Source organism: Vulpes lagopus, chromosome 11 (genome assembly GCF_018345385.1).
Source record: "Vulpes lagopus strain Blue_001 chromosome 11, ASM1834538v1, whole genome shotgun sequence".
Lineage (NCBI taxonomy): Eukaryota > Metazoa > Chordata > Mammalia > Carnivora > Canidae > Vulpes > Vulpes lagopus.
Genome location: NC_054834.1, coordinates 100,577,616 through 100,595,380, shown reverse-complemented (window position 1 = coordinate 100,595,380; position 17,765 = coordinate 100,577,616). Strand labels below are relative to the sequence as shown.

Here is a 17,765-nt window from a genome sequence, read left to right as displayed (position 1 = left end):
AAAGAACAGAACAAAACAGAAATTATGTAGTTAAGACTCGTCAATAAAAACTCATTGGACAAGGGCAGCCCGGGTGGCTCAGCGGTTTAGGGCCACCTTCAGCCCAGGGTGTGATCCTGGAGACGAGTCCCATGTCAGGCTCCCTACATGGAGCCTGCTTCTCCCTCTGCCTGTGTCTCTGCCTCTCTCTCTCTCTCTCTCTCTCTCTCTCTGTCTCTGTGTGTGTGTGTGTGTGTGTGTGTGTGTCTCATGAATAAACAAAATCTAAAAACAAAAAAAACAAAACTCACTGGATGAACAGAAGGGCCGACTGGAGATGTCAGTGAATGTACAGATAGAGCAATAAAACATATAATCTGAAGAACAGAGAAAACGAATGAAAAAATAAACAGCTTCAAAGACTTATAGAACAACAGCAAAAGACTAACATATATATAACAAACAGAGTCCCAAGAAAAAGAAAAGAGGGAAATGAAGTAAAACAGTTTTGAAGAAGTAATAGCAGAAAGGTTCCAAATCTGATGAAAGACAAAAATTTACAAATCCAAAAAGGCCAGAGAACACTAACGAGATATATGCAAAGAAACTCACACTACACACATCATAGTCAAATAGCAATTTAAAAGAATTGAGAAAAAGAGAAAAAGAGGGAGAAAATGTTAAAAGCATCTAGAGAAAAATGACATATTACATACAATGCAATAACAATAAAAATTATGACTGGCTTCTCATTAGAAACAGTGAAGTCCAAGTAACAACTAAACAACATTTTTAAAGTGCTGGAAGGAAAAGAATGTCAAACTAAAATTCTGTATCTGGTGAAAATATACTTCAAAGATAAAAGTTTAAGACACTTTCAGATGGAAACTCAGAGAACCTGGTGCCAGCAGACCTACACTACAAGAAATGCTAAAGTGATTTCTACAGGCTGAAGGGAAATACAACACTAAATATAAACTGAAATCTTCAAGACAGAATAAATAATACCAGAAAGAGTAAATATGTGAGTAAATATAAATAACTATATTCTCTTAATTTCTTTCCAATATATATGTCTTTTAAAAAGTATATCACTGTGTCACTGAGTTTATGATGTGACAACTATAAAAAGAACAGAGAATAGTAAATAAATCTATAGATTTGCAAGGTACTTCGATTTTACATGAAGTTGTACAAGAAATTTAAAACACACAAAAGAGCTCTATAGAGGTATAGAAAAAACTAGATTTGCTACGCGGATTTCTTTTCCTACATTTTCCATCCCAATTCTTATTTAAATAGTTTATATGAAACATGAGCACTGTTTTATAAACACAAGAAATCCATATATATATATATGGGAAGATTTGATGCAGAAAACTCAAGTGCTTAGAAATCCAGCTTTTCGGTTTTGGAAATAGTTGTCAGAGATGGCAAAATATTAAATAGCAAGAAGCATGATAAAAAAAAAAAAAAAAACAGATAAAGGGGATCCCTGGGTGGCTCAGCGGTTTAGCGCCTACCTTCAGCCCAGGGCGTGATCTTGGAGTCCAGGGATCAAGTCCCACATCAGGCTCCCTGCATGGAGCCTGCTTCTCCCTCTGCCTGTGTCTCTGCCTCTCTCTCTCTCTCTCTCTCTGTCTTGTGTCTCTCATGAATAAATAAATAAATAATCTTTAAAAAAAATAACAGATAAAATAAGTATGCTACCCTAGATTAGTGTAGTGAAGATGGCTGATATGCAAACAATAATGATCCAATGTGTTATAAGAGCACTAATAGCTCTCTGAAAAGACCAAAACATTTTAAATGTGTATTTAAAACTGTATTTTAAACTTTTTAGTTAAATAAATATACAGCATTATCATGTGCCAGGCATTGTTCTAAGTGTTTTATGTATATTAACTTATAGTAATGTTATGAGGTTAGTGCTATTATCCCTATTTTATAGATGAGGAAGGTAAAGCACAGAAATTAAGATGGTAAGTAAGTTAAGTAACTTAATCAAGGTCACACAGCTAATAAGTGACAAAACCAGAATCTGAATCAGGTAATAAATAATGTGTCAGTCTGTGCTTTCAACCACTATAAGACACTGCCTTTAGTCTGATTCTTCCTTTACCACCATTCCAAGAGAGATCATTATCCTAAAATTCTTCTTGCATTTATAAAATCATGATACCTATATTCAGTAACTCTTTTTCACTATAATGTTCTTGCAACTTCTCTACTCCCCCAACAAAATGATGAGACAGCCAAATAAAAGTACATTATAGCTGTTTTATTTTTGATTTTATAAATATTTTACTTATAAAATACTAAAGTACAACATACAAAGATATAGACAAAAAAGCGTATAGCTGAATGAAATTTTACGAAGTAGACCTCCCATGTAATCAGCATTCAGATCCAGAAATAGAACATTTACCAGCACCACAGAAACACTCTCCTCCATGCTCTTTCCAGGCATACCATCACTCCTCACACCAAAGGAACCATTATCCTGACTGTTAACATTACAGGGTAATTTTGAACTTCATATAAATGAAATCATACAAAATGTACTCTTGTGTTAGCTCTTTTGCTCAAATATTATATTTGTGAGATTCATCTATGTTGATACATATTGTTACAATTCATTCATTTCCACGGCTTAATTCCATTGTGTGAATATAGCAGTTTCTTTACCCACTGTATAGTGATAGACAATAGTGTCTAGTTTTGGGGGCATGCAGGGACATTCTTGAACTTGTTTTCTGAAGAATATATCACATTTTTCTTTTTTTTTATTTTTATTTTTTTTTAATTTTTATTTATTTATGATAGTCACAGAGAGAGAGAGAGAGGCAGAGACACAGGCAGAGGGAGAAGCAGGCTCCATGCACCGGGAGCCCGATGTGGGATTCGATCCCGGGTCTCCAGGATCGCGCCCCGGGCCAAAGGCAGGCGCCAAACCGCTGCGCCACCCAGGGATCCCTATATCACATTTTTCTGATGGTTATATAGCTAGAGTGGAATTTCCAGGCAATAGTCTATGTATATGTTCAACTTTAGATGTCAATAGATTCGTTTTTCAACATGCTTACAACTAACAATGACACAGACTTACTCCACATCCTCCCTACCTTTGGTGCTGTAGTTCTTTTTAATGCAAAACATTCTACTGATAATCTCTTAACCATTTTAATTTGAATTTCATTGGTTGCCCATGGGTTAGAGTTTCTATTTATATATCTATTGTCCATTTGGCTATTGTTTTCAATGCCAGTTCATCTTTTGCTCATTTTCCTATTGAGTTACTATTGTTTTCTCATCAATGTATAAGAATTATTTATATATTCTGAAATCAAGGAATCATGTATTAAATATTTCCTCTTGCTCTATAATTTGTTTTTCATTTTCTTAAAAGAGACTTTTGATGAAAAGAAGTTTTACATTTTAGTATTATCTAATTGATTCTTTTTTTTTTCCCTTTACAGAAGTTAACACTTTGTTCTCTGCTTTTTGACAACCTCAAATTCAGAAAGACATTCAATATATTTTTCTCACAATCTTACAGTTTTAGTTTATACATTTAGGTCCACAATCTATCTGGAATTGATCTCTGTATCTGATATGAAGTAACATCAAAATTAATTTTTTTCCAAGATGATAGTTTAAGTAAGTGATCCTATACCAATCTTTATTTCTGTGTTTGTGTGTTTAAATGGAGAAAAGAAGAAATACTCTAGTAAGTCTTTAACCATTACTGATCAAAAAACAATTTAAAAATAATAAACTAATACTTATAACAAATTAGAATGGACTATAAATTGGTCTTAACATCTACGTGAGGCAAGTTATTAAAAAGTTCAAAGTGTAATGTTTGCTCAAGGTTATTTCCCATTCCTTTCATCAAAGCTCGAATAACAGCAAAGCATTTAGCAACTAGCCTGAAAAGATTACTTTCATTTCACAGAAACAGAAAATTTAAAAGCCATTGGGTAATATATAACTCTGTACCACAATTAAGTATGTGTTTATAATAATCCAGAATTCAGTATTTAAAAACCTGGTATTAGGCCCCATCCAAAGAAATTTAACTGGAAGTGACAAAAAGCTCTCGTTTCGTCACAGGCTGAGTGGGTGTCACTCTTTATGTTAACTTCAAATTATACAACAAAAATTCTATCTACAATTGTCAAATCAATCTTTAAACATTAATAAAACAAAAATGATAGCAGAAATGAAAAAACATGAAGAACACACGTTTTAAAAAAGTCTGTTAAAAAATGTGCTAAAAGGTGCTAAAAAATCAAACTGAAGTGGTATTTTTGAAATACTATAATATCTTTTTCATAAATCTAAAGAAACTGGAATCAAAGAGAATACAAGACTCATAACTAAAACAACTATAGATAGTCATTCAGCATATAAAATCTTCTTTATTTCAACTGAAGTAAAAGTCCAAATTCTGGAAAGCTGGTTATTAACAGATATGCCACTGTGTGTTAGTAATATCCTACGAAAGACTAATTTGGAACTATTAGGTTTTAATACTGGGTCTTTATATGTTAAATGTACAATTAATTTAGGTCTCCATAAAATATATTAGATCCTTGATATTCATGATAGAATCATACTCAGACCTTTTTGAATCCCTTAATTCACAAATAATATTATCCATAAAACAAAAAGGTGACCACCTTCAAGATACTTGAATTAATAGAGTTTCTGTTACTGTCATGTATAAAATTTAAAATTACATTCTGTCATTAAGACAAACAATATATTTTCATATCTGAATGCACAGTATTTCAGGCTTTCTTTTTTAAAGATTTATTTTAAAAAATAAAAATAAAGATTTATTTATTTTAGAGAGGAGGGAGGGGCAAGGGAGGACGAAAGAGTCTTTTTTTTTATTATTAAAGATTTTATTTATTTATTCATGAGAGACACAGAGAGAGAGGCAAAGACACAGGCAGAGGGAGAAGCAGGCTCCATGCAGGGAGCCTGATGCAGAGCTCGATTACAGGACCCCCGGGTCACGCCCTGGACTGAAGGCGGCACTAAACTGCTGAGCCACCTGGGATCCCCAATATTTCAGACTTTGAAGAAGTATCTTGCATGACAGAATATTGAGTTAAGACATTGCTCCCTCATCAGGGTGCCCAGGTGGGTGGTTCAGTCCATTAAGCATCTGCCCTCAGCTCGGATCATGATCTTAGGATCCTGGGATTGAACCCCTCCAGCAGGCTCCCTGCTCAGCGGGGAGCTTGCTTCTCCCTCTCTCTTCCTAACCCCAGCCTGTGCACAAGTGTGTGCATGTGCATGGAAGCTCTCACTTCCTCTCTTTCTCTCAAACAAATAAAGAAAATCTTTAAAAAAGAAAACTATGTTTCTTAAAAAAAAAAAAAAAAAAAGACTTTGCTCCATTATCTACAATTCCAGCACAAAATATGCAGTTCAAGGAGTTTCATGTCAGAATGTAAACTTTTCAACTGTTTCAACTGTACTTTTTCTTGCATCTGATGTCCTAGGATTTGAAAAACGGTAAAGGAAGCCTAACTTAATTATCATAAAGCCTAGCATACTGCCAAGGGCTCCAAAAATCTCATAAAGTATCATAAAGCAAAAATGCAAACTTTGAAGTCAAGGAAGTAAATGGACTGAAAACAAACATTAAGAAAAGTAAGGAATTAGAAGTATTTAACTTAAGAAACAGCCATGGAATAACTTGAATATTACATTACACTAAAATAATTTAGATTTATATTCAGAACTATAAACATCATTTAACACTCAAGATTACTGGTCATTGCAGGACACAGAGAATTGGTATTATAACTTATGCTCTTAAGAAACTTACAACCTAAAAAAACAAAAAAAGAAATTAAATTACAACCTAGTTTAGTCAAAGCTACAAAGACACTTAATTGGTAGGATGACTATATAGGCAGGAAACACACAACTTTTGCCAGGAATGTGTTAAGAAGAAAGCCAGGTACCTATTCCAGTTATTGAAAAAGGGTGACTCCTGAACAGATTTTTAATCATGACTGAAGATAAGTTTGAGAATTTTACGAAATGGTTCTCATTGCAAAATATAAGGTGGGATCAACTCACCACCTTCCCTCAGGACAGAATTAAACTATATTGTAGAAGATACAGAACCAGGGGAAGTTTTCAGGACCAAAGAAATCACTTTGTGATCCCTTTCTTTGTGGAAAAAAAATTCTGAGAACATAAATATTCAAGAAGCAGGTGCACATCAGAATTTACTGTGACTAAAGACAAAGTACTTTCACTCTGTGGCACTGCACAGAGGCAGCAAAATATTAGTAGATACAACATCTATCCTCAGAGTGAGTGCCACAACTGCTAAGAAATTTAAAAATATTTTTATAATCAGGCAAAATTTTTAATGAAAAATTATGCCACAGAAATATAAAGTACAACAAATCCAAACAAATTCTCTCAATTTAAACACTAACTTTGCACTTTGTAAGCACCAATTAATGTTAAATTCAATAATGACACTGTTCAAAAATTTTAGTTTGTAGTAATATACAGCATTAGCTCTGAAGTACTATCTCCTGCTGCTTAAACCCAGGAGGACTCAATTCATCAATATCTAAAAGGAGAAAGAATGGCAAGATAATAAAATCTAGGGACTTATAAACTGACAAACTATAAATATGTTTAGAATATAAGACCCCATTCAGGAAAAAATTCCCGATTTTTCCCAAAGATCTGTAACAGTTTACAATAACTGCTTCTAATTTAATAGTTGGAGTGCTCACTTCAGCAGCACATATACTAATTTAATGGCTGGGTTTGAAATGCCAGTGTTACACACATATACACAGTCAACCACACTGCTTATAAGAATTTATCTTTTCAATGTCTTTGGATCAGAAATAAGGGAACCTCCATAAAATTTCATTGAAACTCACTCTTGGTTTCTGGTACCTAAGAATTCCTCTTTTTCCCCAGCCCTGTTTTACTTCTTTCTTAGGACATTTTATTCATGTTTTCTATGCACTTAGAGAAAACAAAAGGTCTGTGATTTGTTCAGTCCACTACAATGCCAGAATAAAAAGAAAGAATTCCAAAAATTGTCTTCACAATCTAATATTATTAATACAAAATGGTGAATTAATACCATTCAGCCTAATCAGTGTTTTCTTGGAACTCATCCTTTATAGTCAGTCATAAATTCCACTTTCTCTTTTAAGAATATCACAACCTTCTTTTGCTTCTGCGCTGTGCCTTTCACTGGAAAAATACTGTCATGGGGTAATTTTTTTACCATATGACTAACTCTTCTCAGTAGGTGTAATGCTACTATAAAGTGCTCTCAGAGTTTGGAGAGAAAACAAGACCAATACAACGGGTGAATATGGTTATCTGCAGAAGCCCAGTACAATAGAAACAGCACAAGACCAAAGCTTAAAAACACTTGGGTTTTAATTCCAATTTCCCACTGAGCGAGTGACCTCAAGTAAGGTATTTAACCTCTCTCATCCTCCAACCCCTAATTCTTTTTGAGAAAATATCACTATCCATCTTAATGGTTATTTTAAGATAATTCAGTAGGAGCTCAAGTAATAGCTATAGAACGATGTTTTCTGATAAAAACTGAAGAAATCTATGAATTCAACCATTATCCCTGGGAGGCTAGACTAGATTTACAGAAAGCTATGATCCAATTCCATCCAGTTTATTAGCCTGTCTGTGACAAGGTAATGGTACTTCTGAAAGCACTAAAATGGGAACTGAATACTATTTAGTTACTGGTTTTAGTTATTAAATAGTTTATGTAGCACATATTTAATCCTAGAGCATTTAAATTCTATTTCTGTATCTGGAGAATTACCCTCTAGATTAGTCTTAGTGAAAAGCAAAGGCTATACCTTCCACTAAAGCAAATGTGCTTGACATCCACCTTATCGGTCTCACTTGTAGGCTCTGCTAGTCAGACATACCCCATTCGCTTCCCTTTTCTCCCACCGGATCTAACTCAGGAGTTAATACAAAGAAATGAAGCCTTTAAGGACTAATTCTGGTTAAAGTGGCAGCAGCAGCAATCTTCCAAAGTCAGAAGCCAAACAAATACATTCTTTGGTTCTATTACAACCTGGATAAAAATCTTCTTTTAAAAAAATCTCTTTTAAGACCACTGAATCCCCTTTGCTCTGAATCTATGCTGTCCAAATATCTAAATTACAAATTTTATGTTCTATGTATCTTAATATCATGAAGGGCAGTAACAAGTGCTCTATACAAGGAAAAAGGAATAATTTAAACAAATGAATATACAAGGTTCTAATGTTTTTTTAATAAGTATATCTGGCACATTTGTCAGACTTCTACAACCTGATCCTCTCTGTGAAAATGGACAAATCTAGTGCCAGAACACCTAAAATAAAAACCAGACTCTGAACCCACGGCACCACTAAAATATAATTATTTGTGAAATTTTCTGTGACTGATCATTTTGCACATATACACTTCTAACACAAACCACTAAACAGCCTATAGTACCTACAGAAATCAGTAGGTGTCTAATGCTTTCAATAGCACTCTGCACAAATGACCATTTTTCCCCTCCAACAGAATAAAGATGCAATGCTTTCAAGGTCCAAAGAGGGAAAGAAATGAAGACAGTGTCTAAGAGGAGAGGAAACTGATTTTCTAAGTTCAGAAGATTTACTTCTCCTCCCCTCAGGAGATTTTGCAAAGCCAGTTTCTACAAAGACAAGTTTCTACTATATTAGACATTATTCCATTTAAAACACAAAACAGCTCTTTCACGAAGATGGCGCCGAAGGCGAAGAAGGAAGCCCCTGCCCCTCCCAAAGCCGAAGCCAAAGCAAAGGCTTTGAAAGCTAAGAAAGTGGTGCTGAAAGGCGTGCACAGTCACAAAAAAAAGAAGATCTGCACCTCACCTACATTCCGAAGACCCAAGACCCTGCGTCTCCGAAGGCAGCCCAAATATCCTCGAAAGAGCGCCCCCAGAAGAAACAAGCTTGATCACTATGCCATCATCAAGTTCCCCTTAACTACTGAGTCAGCCATGAAGAAAATAGAAGACAACAACACACTTGTGTTCATTGTGGATGTCAAGGCCAATAAGCACCAGATCAAACAGGCTGTGAAGAAGCTCTATGACATTGATGTGGCCAAGGTCAACACCTTGATCAGGCCTGATGGAGAGAAGAAAGCATATGTTCGACTGGCTCCTGACTATGATGCTTTGGATGTTGCCAACAAAATTGGGATCATCTAAACTGAGTCCAGCCGGCTATAAATCTAAATATAAATTTTTTCACCATAAAAAAAAAAAATAAAACACAAAACATTCAACATTTAGAACACTGGTAAACTTAATTTTAACCAGAAATTCTTTCTACCTGAATTACACAATTTCTCAGGTAAGCCTCCACCAACATCGTGCTCAGTCACACTTAATGATAGGAATGAGAATATTTGTTTTTCTAATACTACTAAAGAGGAAATGTACATTTCACACCTTTATTATAATTGGTTCCTAATTACTACTCCTGAAGTTTTATTTCAGGTATAAAGTATATTTAAGCCAGAAAACTGGAATGATTATGTTGCAAAGAAAGACTTTCCCCAAAGGAATAAAACTTTTCTTCCTGATATTGCAATATATTGACATGCCATATAAGTTTTAAAAATATTAACCTAAGCATATTAATGCGTAACAGATACTAAGTCAAAGCAAAATACTGGAACAGATTCAAACTATATCTGATCTAATTTTTCACCTACTCTCAATTTTTAATTTATAGAGCCAGCATTCAAATCTTAACGTGTTTGCAAATACTGTCCTTTCAAAAGTTATTACTAAAATTCAAAAAACAAACCATCCAAAACACCACCTTTGGCAGAATCAGTTCTTAAAATCAACTAAGAACTTACTTTACAATTCTATCTGCATCTGGAACAGTACAATACAAATATTCTTTAAAATTCTTATCCACACATTACCAAAAATATTTCAGAAATGTGAAGGTTATCACACAAATAATTGCTTTTTATTTTTTTTATAATTGCTTTCTTAATTACTTCTTCCCTAATATATCTCAGAAAACTAATTTTAAAAATACTATTTATATTCACAAAGACCTAAAATTGTCCACCTTCCAAAATAACCCACACCCAGTAGTAAATTCCCACTCTTAAACATGGAGTTACATTTTTTTTTTTTTTTAAAGATTTTATTTATTTATTCATGAGAGACCCAGAGAGAGGGGCAGAGACACAGGCAGAGGGAGAAGCAGGTTCCATGCAGGGAGCCCGACGTGGGACTTGATGGCGGGACTCCAGGATCACGCCCTGCCCCAAAGGCAGGCGCTAAACCACTGAGCCACCCAGGGATCCCCCATGGAGTTACTTTAAACAAGTCAATGACATGGAGATTGGGTGGTATGATGACTAAACAGGCCTTTTTGGATCCTGACTCAAACAAATCACCTATAAAATAACATTTTTTAGATAACCGGTGAAATGTGGACTCGATAATCAGATATAAAATTTCTCTTATTTTGGGGAGTGTGATAATGGTATTATTATGATTAGCTAATATTAGGTCCTTATATTTTTAAAGGAGACATATGTAAATATTTAGAAGTGATGTGACAATGCCAGAATTTAAAATATTACAGACAAAGGAAGGAGCAATTATGTCAAAACATTGATAATTTTAAATTTAGGGAGGAAATTTTTATGTATGTCTACTATTTAACATGATAATGTTTGTTATTTTTGTTTAAAATTTTATATAGAAAAAAGAAAAAAGGAACAAAATAATAAACCAAATAGTTACCTTTTCCCAGTCAACTCAACTTGGCCTTTCTTATTGAAGAAGAACTTGGAATCATTATATCCCCATCCATTCCATTTCATAACTTCTTGCCTAATAATAATAAAAAAAAATATGTTAGACCTAGGCTAAACATCTCAAAATTGAACAGCATATCATTGACATTAACTTTCACTATTATTTAAAAGACCTATCCTACTAATAATACATTAGTTTAAATAGAATATTTTTCAAAATGTCTTTATTTTTAAATACAGAATCACTCTGATGAGCAGCACCTGCTTCATGAAGGGCAACAACTATTAAATTTAATGCATTCAAAGGAAAATGAAGGAACAAAAGAGAAAAATATAGAGTATAAATATGCATCAATTTGTACGTTATTAGTTTACATTATAGGATGGACTAAAAAACTCTGCAATTAAAATAAAACTTGAATAACAAGCAAATTTTTGCAGGACGCCTGGGTAGCTCAGTGGTTAAGGGTCTGCCTTCAGCTTACGGAGGGAACCCCAGAGCCCCGGGATCCAGTCCCACGTCAGGCTCCCTGCAGGTGGCCTGCTTCTTCCTGTGCCTGTGTCTCTGCCTCTCTCTCTGTATCTCATGAATAAATAAATAAATCTTTTTTAAAAAAACCAAATTGTGTATATATTAGAAAAATGACCAATTTACAGAGTAAGTTCATTAGTAATGATACTCCTAGTAGTAGATATTTAATTAAAAAGATTTAAAAATCTGAGAGCCAGGTTTACAAACCTTCTAAACCCACCAACTTCCATGGAACTACCAATTTCTACCTTGACCTACATATTAAGTTAACGACTACACCAGTTTTTAATATCCTAAAACTATATTTTCATTTCCAAAATGCTAGTATTTCATTGTCTTAATAATCGTTTTCATCAGAATCGATGACTCCTTAAATTTTGAACATTACATAAGAAAAGATAGGTCTAGGCCTGTGCAGAACACAACAAGCGATCACGCTAAAGCAGTCTGTCAGCATTTAGTACATGGTTCAGCATAGTGCCCTAGTATATCGGGGCAACAAATTTTATTGGAAATTCAATTATGCAGCCTATCATGAAAATACTTGAAAAAAACTCTTCTCTATATAGAAAGTTATTTGCTGCATTAGAATTTCAAAATAGATCACAAGAAAAAATATGTAAATATGTGTGGAGATAGACAGATGTTAACCAGACTTATTGTGGTGATCTTTTCACAATATATACAGATTTTGAATCATTATGTTATACATCTGAAATTAATTACATGTCAATTATATCTCAATTTTTTTAATGTCAAAATAAAGATATATTCTTTAGAAAGCATTCTAATTCTCCGTAATTCCCAAGGAAGAACACAACAACTGACAAGCAAATTTTTTATTACAATCATAATACTTCATCCAATTCAAAGACTTTTCACAAGTACAACGCTAACAACATAACACAACTGAACCAAGTACAGGCATACATAAAAGTAAGGGAAAAAAAACTGGGCATGCTCTTTAAAACTAGTTTGTTATCATAAAAACTTGAGTCCCTATACAAAGTATTCAAAAATATCTCGAGTCAATCCAGAGACTGGATTTGTAGGTGAGCCTGCTGTGAATTATCACCCAATGTTTACTTCTGATTTCACATTCCTACCTCATTGAAGAGGGAGGTTCTGGAAGAGAGCTTTTGGAAAATCTGACTTCCCATTTTCTTTAGATTACATTTCCTAAAATTGATTAAGTTATCATCCACTTCACTTTTTTTTTCACAATTAAATTCTCTTCCTTTTATGAAGTATAATTTACTTAATATTTTGTATTTCCATAATAGTTTACATGAGGATGATATGCACATTCTAATTAACATTTTTACTTTATGTTTTATGTGCATAAATTTTTATTTGTGAAATGCATTTTATTGGTGAATTTAAACATTTGTCATGAAGTCTGTACAAAACAATAGTTTGGTGTTAATATAAATGCAAAAATATCAATATAGTCATTCTGCTTTGGTATTACAATCACTAGGCACTGGGAAATTATTCCAGTACAGATGTTGAATTTGGCATGTTTACATAGCTTAACAACAAGAATCATTTTCTTTAAAATTATGCTCAGAATTTTAAAAAATTATTTCTATATGGCCTCAAAGTAAAAAGTGAAACCTGATTACATGTGTTCACTCTTAGCACTGCACAAGAAAAATGAATCAAGGGAAGCAGAAAATATCTGCTGCTGTGCGCTCAAAAATGAAGAAATTTACATTCTGAAGAATCACTGGCCTTAACTTTTCAGTTGGGTAATAACCTAAAGAATTCTCAAGTTTTCAACTATAGGCTAAAGGTTGTTTTTTTTTTTTTTTTTCACTCTTATCATCTCAATTAGAAAATTCTGCCTATGATACTTATACCATTACCATTTATATACCATTATCATACTTATACCAAATTTTGGAGCCTTCCCAGAAGTTGAAATGTAGGCATTTGGAATCCATTTGTGCTCCCCCCCCCCACCCCAATAGTGTTATGTTGCTTAAAATAGTGTATATTTAAAATCTAGGTTACTCCAAAACTAGCCTTCTGGTATCTTCAAGTACCTCACATATTAAATAAAAAGTAGGCAAATTTCCAAGGTTTTTGGTTTTAAACTTCTGTACACAGGTATCCCCTCAAATTACTAATATACTTTATGACAGTTAAATACAACTATGTGATTACATTAAACTTTAAAAATAATTTCTTATGCAGAAGAATATAATAAGTTACTTGAAGGGCATTATAGCATTAACATTTTAAAAGTTAAGAATAAAACTTTATAGTCATTAGAATTTTAAAGCTAAAAAAGATCCTTAGAAATCACTCAGTTCAACTGTTCATTTTTCAGATGAAGAAACTTACGCCCAGAGAAGCAATCATGATTACACAGCTAAGCTAGTTGTGAGCATCTGAAAGTGAACCCTCAGTTTTGTGAGAGGTAATATCTGAAACCCACTAAGTCATGCCCTCAAGTAACCAAAATGATTTAATGGATACTTTTTGCATGACATCAATATTTTTCAAAGCACTATTACATGTTATTATTATAGTCATTCTTCTGCACTTGACATTTAAAAATCAAGGACTATGGCTGTGTCAGTAAGCCCCATGCCCTTACTTCCTTTATCTATAATATAATGAATTCTGGCATTCAGAATAATGATCCCAAAGCATAGAAAGCACTGAAATGAAGAAGATTCTTTGATCAAAGAATCATCAACATTCCATAAGATTCAAATAAAAGGATTCATTTTTCTACTAATCCCAGAGATAATTAACCACACTGATCCCTCAGACTTTCCAATTCTCAGAGCTAACGACACCAGATTTAATATCTTCAAAATACGAGACCTTTCTTCTGCCAAGAAAAAAGAAAAGTTGGATTGATTTTACTACATGAAAAATGAAAAAAATAAATGTTTTACACATTTACTCATCTAACCATATTACCAAATGGTGAAGAAAGCCCTTTGTATTATCAGCTGACGTAACAAAAGCCAACGGAGACATAAGATAGCATCATGTACACACCAGGTGGCAGCATTCTCCCATGATATACACACTCCATAGCCTGCATTTCCCCGTGCTGTTTGCACAATTTTAAACTGAAATATTTAGACTTAACATTATTATTATGGAAACCAGAGGTATTTTCTTAAAATAGGAGATATTCACTTTTAAGTCTCTGCATATACATAGACCTCTCCTCCTCTAATAATAAATTGCAAGCATCCTGATATAAATGCATGGTTTCTACCATTACTATTTTTATTTTCTAGAAAATATGGAAAAGAAAAATATGCTTTATCATGATTTTATTTTGATTTAGCAATAAAAAATTTGGCTAAGTGATAACTAAAAAAAGAGAAATTTCTCCAATATAATTCCAATAACCAAAATTATAATAAAAATACTTTACTACTTAGTTCAGATAAAAATCAAATTTTTATCTCTCTGGAAAAAGATAATATGATCTTAGAGCTTTTAGAAAAATAAAAACTGAAGTACAAAACTTAAGCCTCGATGCTGGATTTTTTCTTTTTTTTTAGAGACGTATTTCTTTGAGAGAGAGAGAGAGTGTGCGTATGCATGCAGGTGCAGGGGCAGAGGGAGAAGGACTGAAAGAATATCCAGCAGACCCCTGCCTCGCACAGAGTCCACTGCAGGGCTTGATCTTAGGACCCTGAGATCATGACCTGAGCCAAAACCAAGCTCAATGCTGGATTTCTAACTAACCATGCTCAGTATCACATAAATTCAAACTAATCCCATATGTAGTACAATATGTATTAGTAAAAAAATCCTTATTACCAGGTGTGTGCTTAATTACCTTAAGACCCAGAAAACCTAAAAGAAATCTTGAAAGCGAAGTAAAAAAGTGTTGAGAAAGATACCAACAAAAAAAAGAAGAAGAAGAAAGATACCAACATTTGAGCAATAAAACAAATATATCCCTGAAAAGATCTGCTATAAAAAAATTCCTATAAATGAAATAATAACCCTACTAACTTCTTCGATCAAAAAAAAAATTAAAGTTACCATTAGATATATAAAGGGCTAATGAGGGGAGAAAACTATAAACTGTCTAATTATAAACTTAATTCAAAATATATACATTTTAAAATAAATTTAAATATCATATCTAGTCTACAAGTCCTACAAAATTATTTCTAAAAACTTAATAGCAAAACTATAGAGTACTCTAAATTTCATGTTTTACTCCCTCCACTGTCCACTTGTAGTCTAATCAATATGGCAGTTTAGGCAGCAAATTCCAGACTTTGTCTACCATCAGCTGGAAAATGTCAATTCACTTTAATTGCTCCTTCCCTGCCCGCTAGTAATTGAAATAGGAATATCACAAACTTATCATAGTGACCAATCTGTAAGTGACCAAAGATGTTTTTCATACAGTCTTACATTTCTGCAAACAACAACGAAAAAATAGAAATGTCTCCAAAAGTCTGTATGCCATTTTACAACAGAAACCAAGCTTCTGAGTTCCCTTTCTCAGCTGTCTTCCAGGGTACAACCCAATAATCTTGATAAGACCCTGAAAAGTCAAGACTAAAATCCATGCCTGCTTGATATACATAGTATTCATGCTTATAACAAGTGGAGCTTTCCTATTTAATATAATAGTAAGCAGGCATGCCTGGGTGGCTCAGCGGATGAGCGGCTGCCTTTGGCTCAGTGCGCAATCCCAGAGTCTGGGATGGAGTCCCACATCAGGTTCCCCACAGGGAAGTCTGCTTCTCCCTCTGCCTATGTCTCTGCCTCTCTCTGTGTATCTCTCATGAATAAATAAATTTAAAAAGCTTAAAAAATAACAATAATAAGCAGCCCCTTCTACTTTAAATGACAAATAGCTCGAATTGTTATCTCTGTTTCTGGCAAACCCACAGAAAAAAATGAACCCCACAAAGTCTGGAGGGAGAAAAGATAAAATCGTGGCCCAATCACAGGCACCATCGAGGTTCCCAAATATCTCAGGAGTATAAAAATCACTTTGGGTACTAATTTTAAAAGCAGAGTTCAGGATGTCACTCTAGACCTAGCCAATGATTAGAATCTCTGAAGGTGGAGTCTCAGAATATAAACATTCTAAACAAAACCACCAGGAAATTCTGATGCCAGCCATCCACAGACCATAAATGTGTAAGCACTGCCTTAAGGCATGAGGAAAAGTGCGCAGAAGCCTCATCTGCTGAATAGTCAAAAAGGAATACAAAGCCTTAATGTAAACGGTTTATCAAGTTACTCTCACCCAAACTCTATCAAAATCAGAAGGGACTGGAACTAGTAGGGGAGAAGGAGACAACTTTAAATTCACTGCACTATAGGAGAGGATGGAGGTGAGTAGAATTCTGCAACAAACAAGGCAGCACGAGGGCAAAGTGAGGGAACTCACCATGTAGAAGACGGGAAAGGCAGAGACAGGAAATGAAGATTTGGTTACATGTGGAAGAGGTAGATAAGTCTATATCCAAATTTTGAAAGGATTATCCTGTAAGGGGGAATGAAGGCTATATAGAGATACTACTTTCTGAGGCAAATTTCAGGAAAGTCAACCTGATACAGAAATTTTCCTAGTTTATACATGTTAAAAGGCTTACAGTGCATAAAAATTAATACAATGGTTTATCAAATAACTTGTCTTTAACACAATGTCTATTCAAATTCAAATATACGGGGGCACAGGGGTGGCTCAGTGGTTGAGCATCTTCCTTTGGCTCAGGTTGTGATCCCAGGATCCTGGGATCAAATCCCATATCACACTCCCCACAGGAGCCTACTTCTCCCTCTGCCTATATGTCTCTGCCTCTCTGTGTGTGTGTCTCATGAATAAAATAAATAAAATCTTTAACAAACAAAAAAACAAAAAATAAATCCAATAATATGTGTTCACCAAGGCCACACACCAGGTAGAGGCAGCACGGGGCCATGACTCCTAAGAGCCTCTGAGAACACTTGCAAATGACAAGAAGCACAATGGTGACCACCGTGTGCATCGTACTGACAATGAGCACACCGTGCAGTACAAGAAATTGCCAATCCTCTTTACTCTTTGAGTTCTTCCTTTTCTCCCTAACGCCTAAGGTGGTATTTATTAGAAATTTGTTCTCGATATGAAAATGGCATGGTTGCCATTGCTTTTATTTTCACCTTCAGACATTATTTCAGCACTGGATTCTTCTTACTCCTTCTATACAGTATACTGCAATAGTAGTAATATTGCATAATACTGTAAAGCTAAGAGTTTTATAGTCATTACCTGGTTTCTTTTTCACATTAACATATGCAAGATTAATAATATAGGTGTTCTTATTCCTACTTAAAACTTAAGAAAGGGGCCGCCTGGGTGACTCAGTTGGTTAAGCTTTTGCTTTCCGCTCAGGTCATGATCCTGGGCTTC

General features: G+C 34.2%; 1 protein-coding gene across 1 annotated transcript in view; it reads right to left on the bottom strand.

Annotated features, from left to right (window-relative positions):
- Window positions 1–17,765, bottom strand: part of AGPS (alkylglycerone phosphate synthase) — a 132,104-nt gene that overhangs the window by 92,151 nt on the left and 22,188 nt on the right. Inside the window, exon 2 of the mRNA XM_041773901.1 lies at window positions 10,817–10,906. Within this exon, the coding sequence (XP_041629835.1) occupies window positions 10,817–10,906 (90 nt within the window). The remainder of the gene's footprint in view (window positions 1–10,816; window positions 10,907–17,765) is intronic.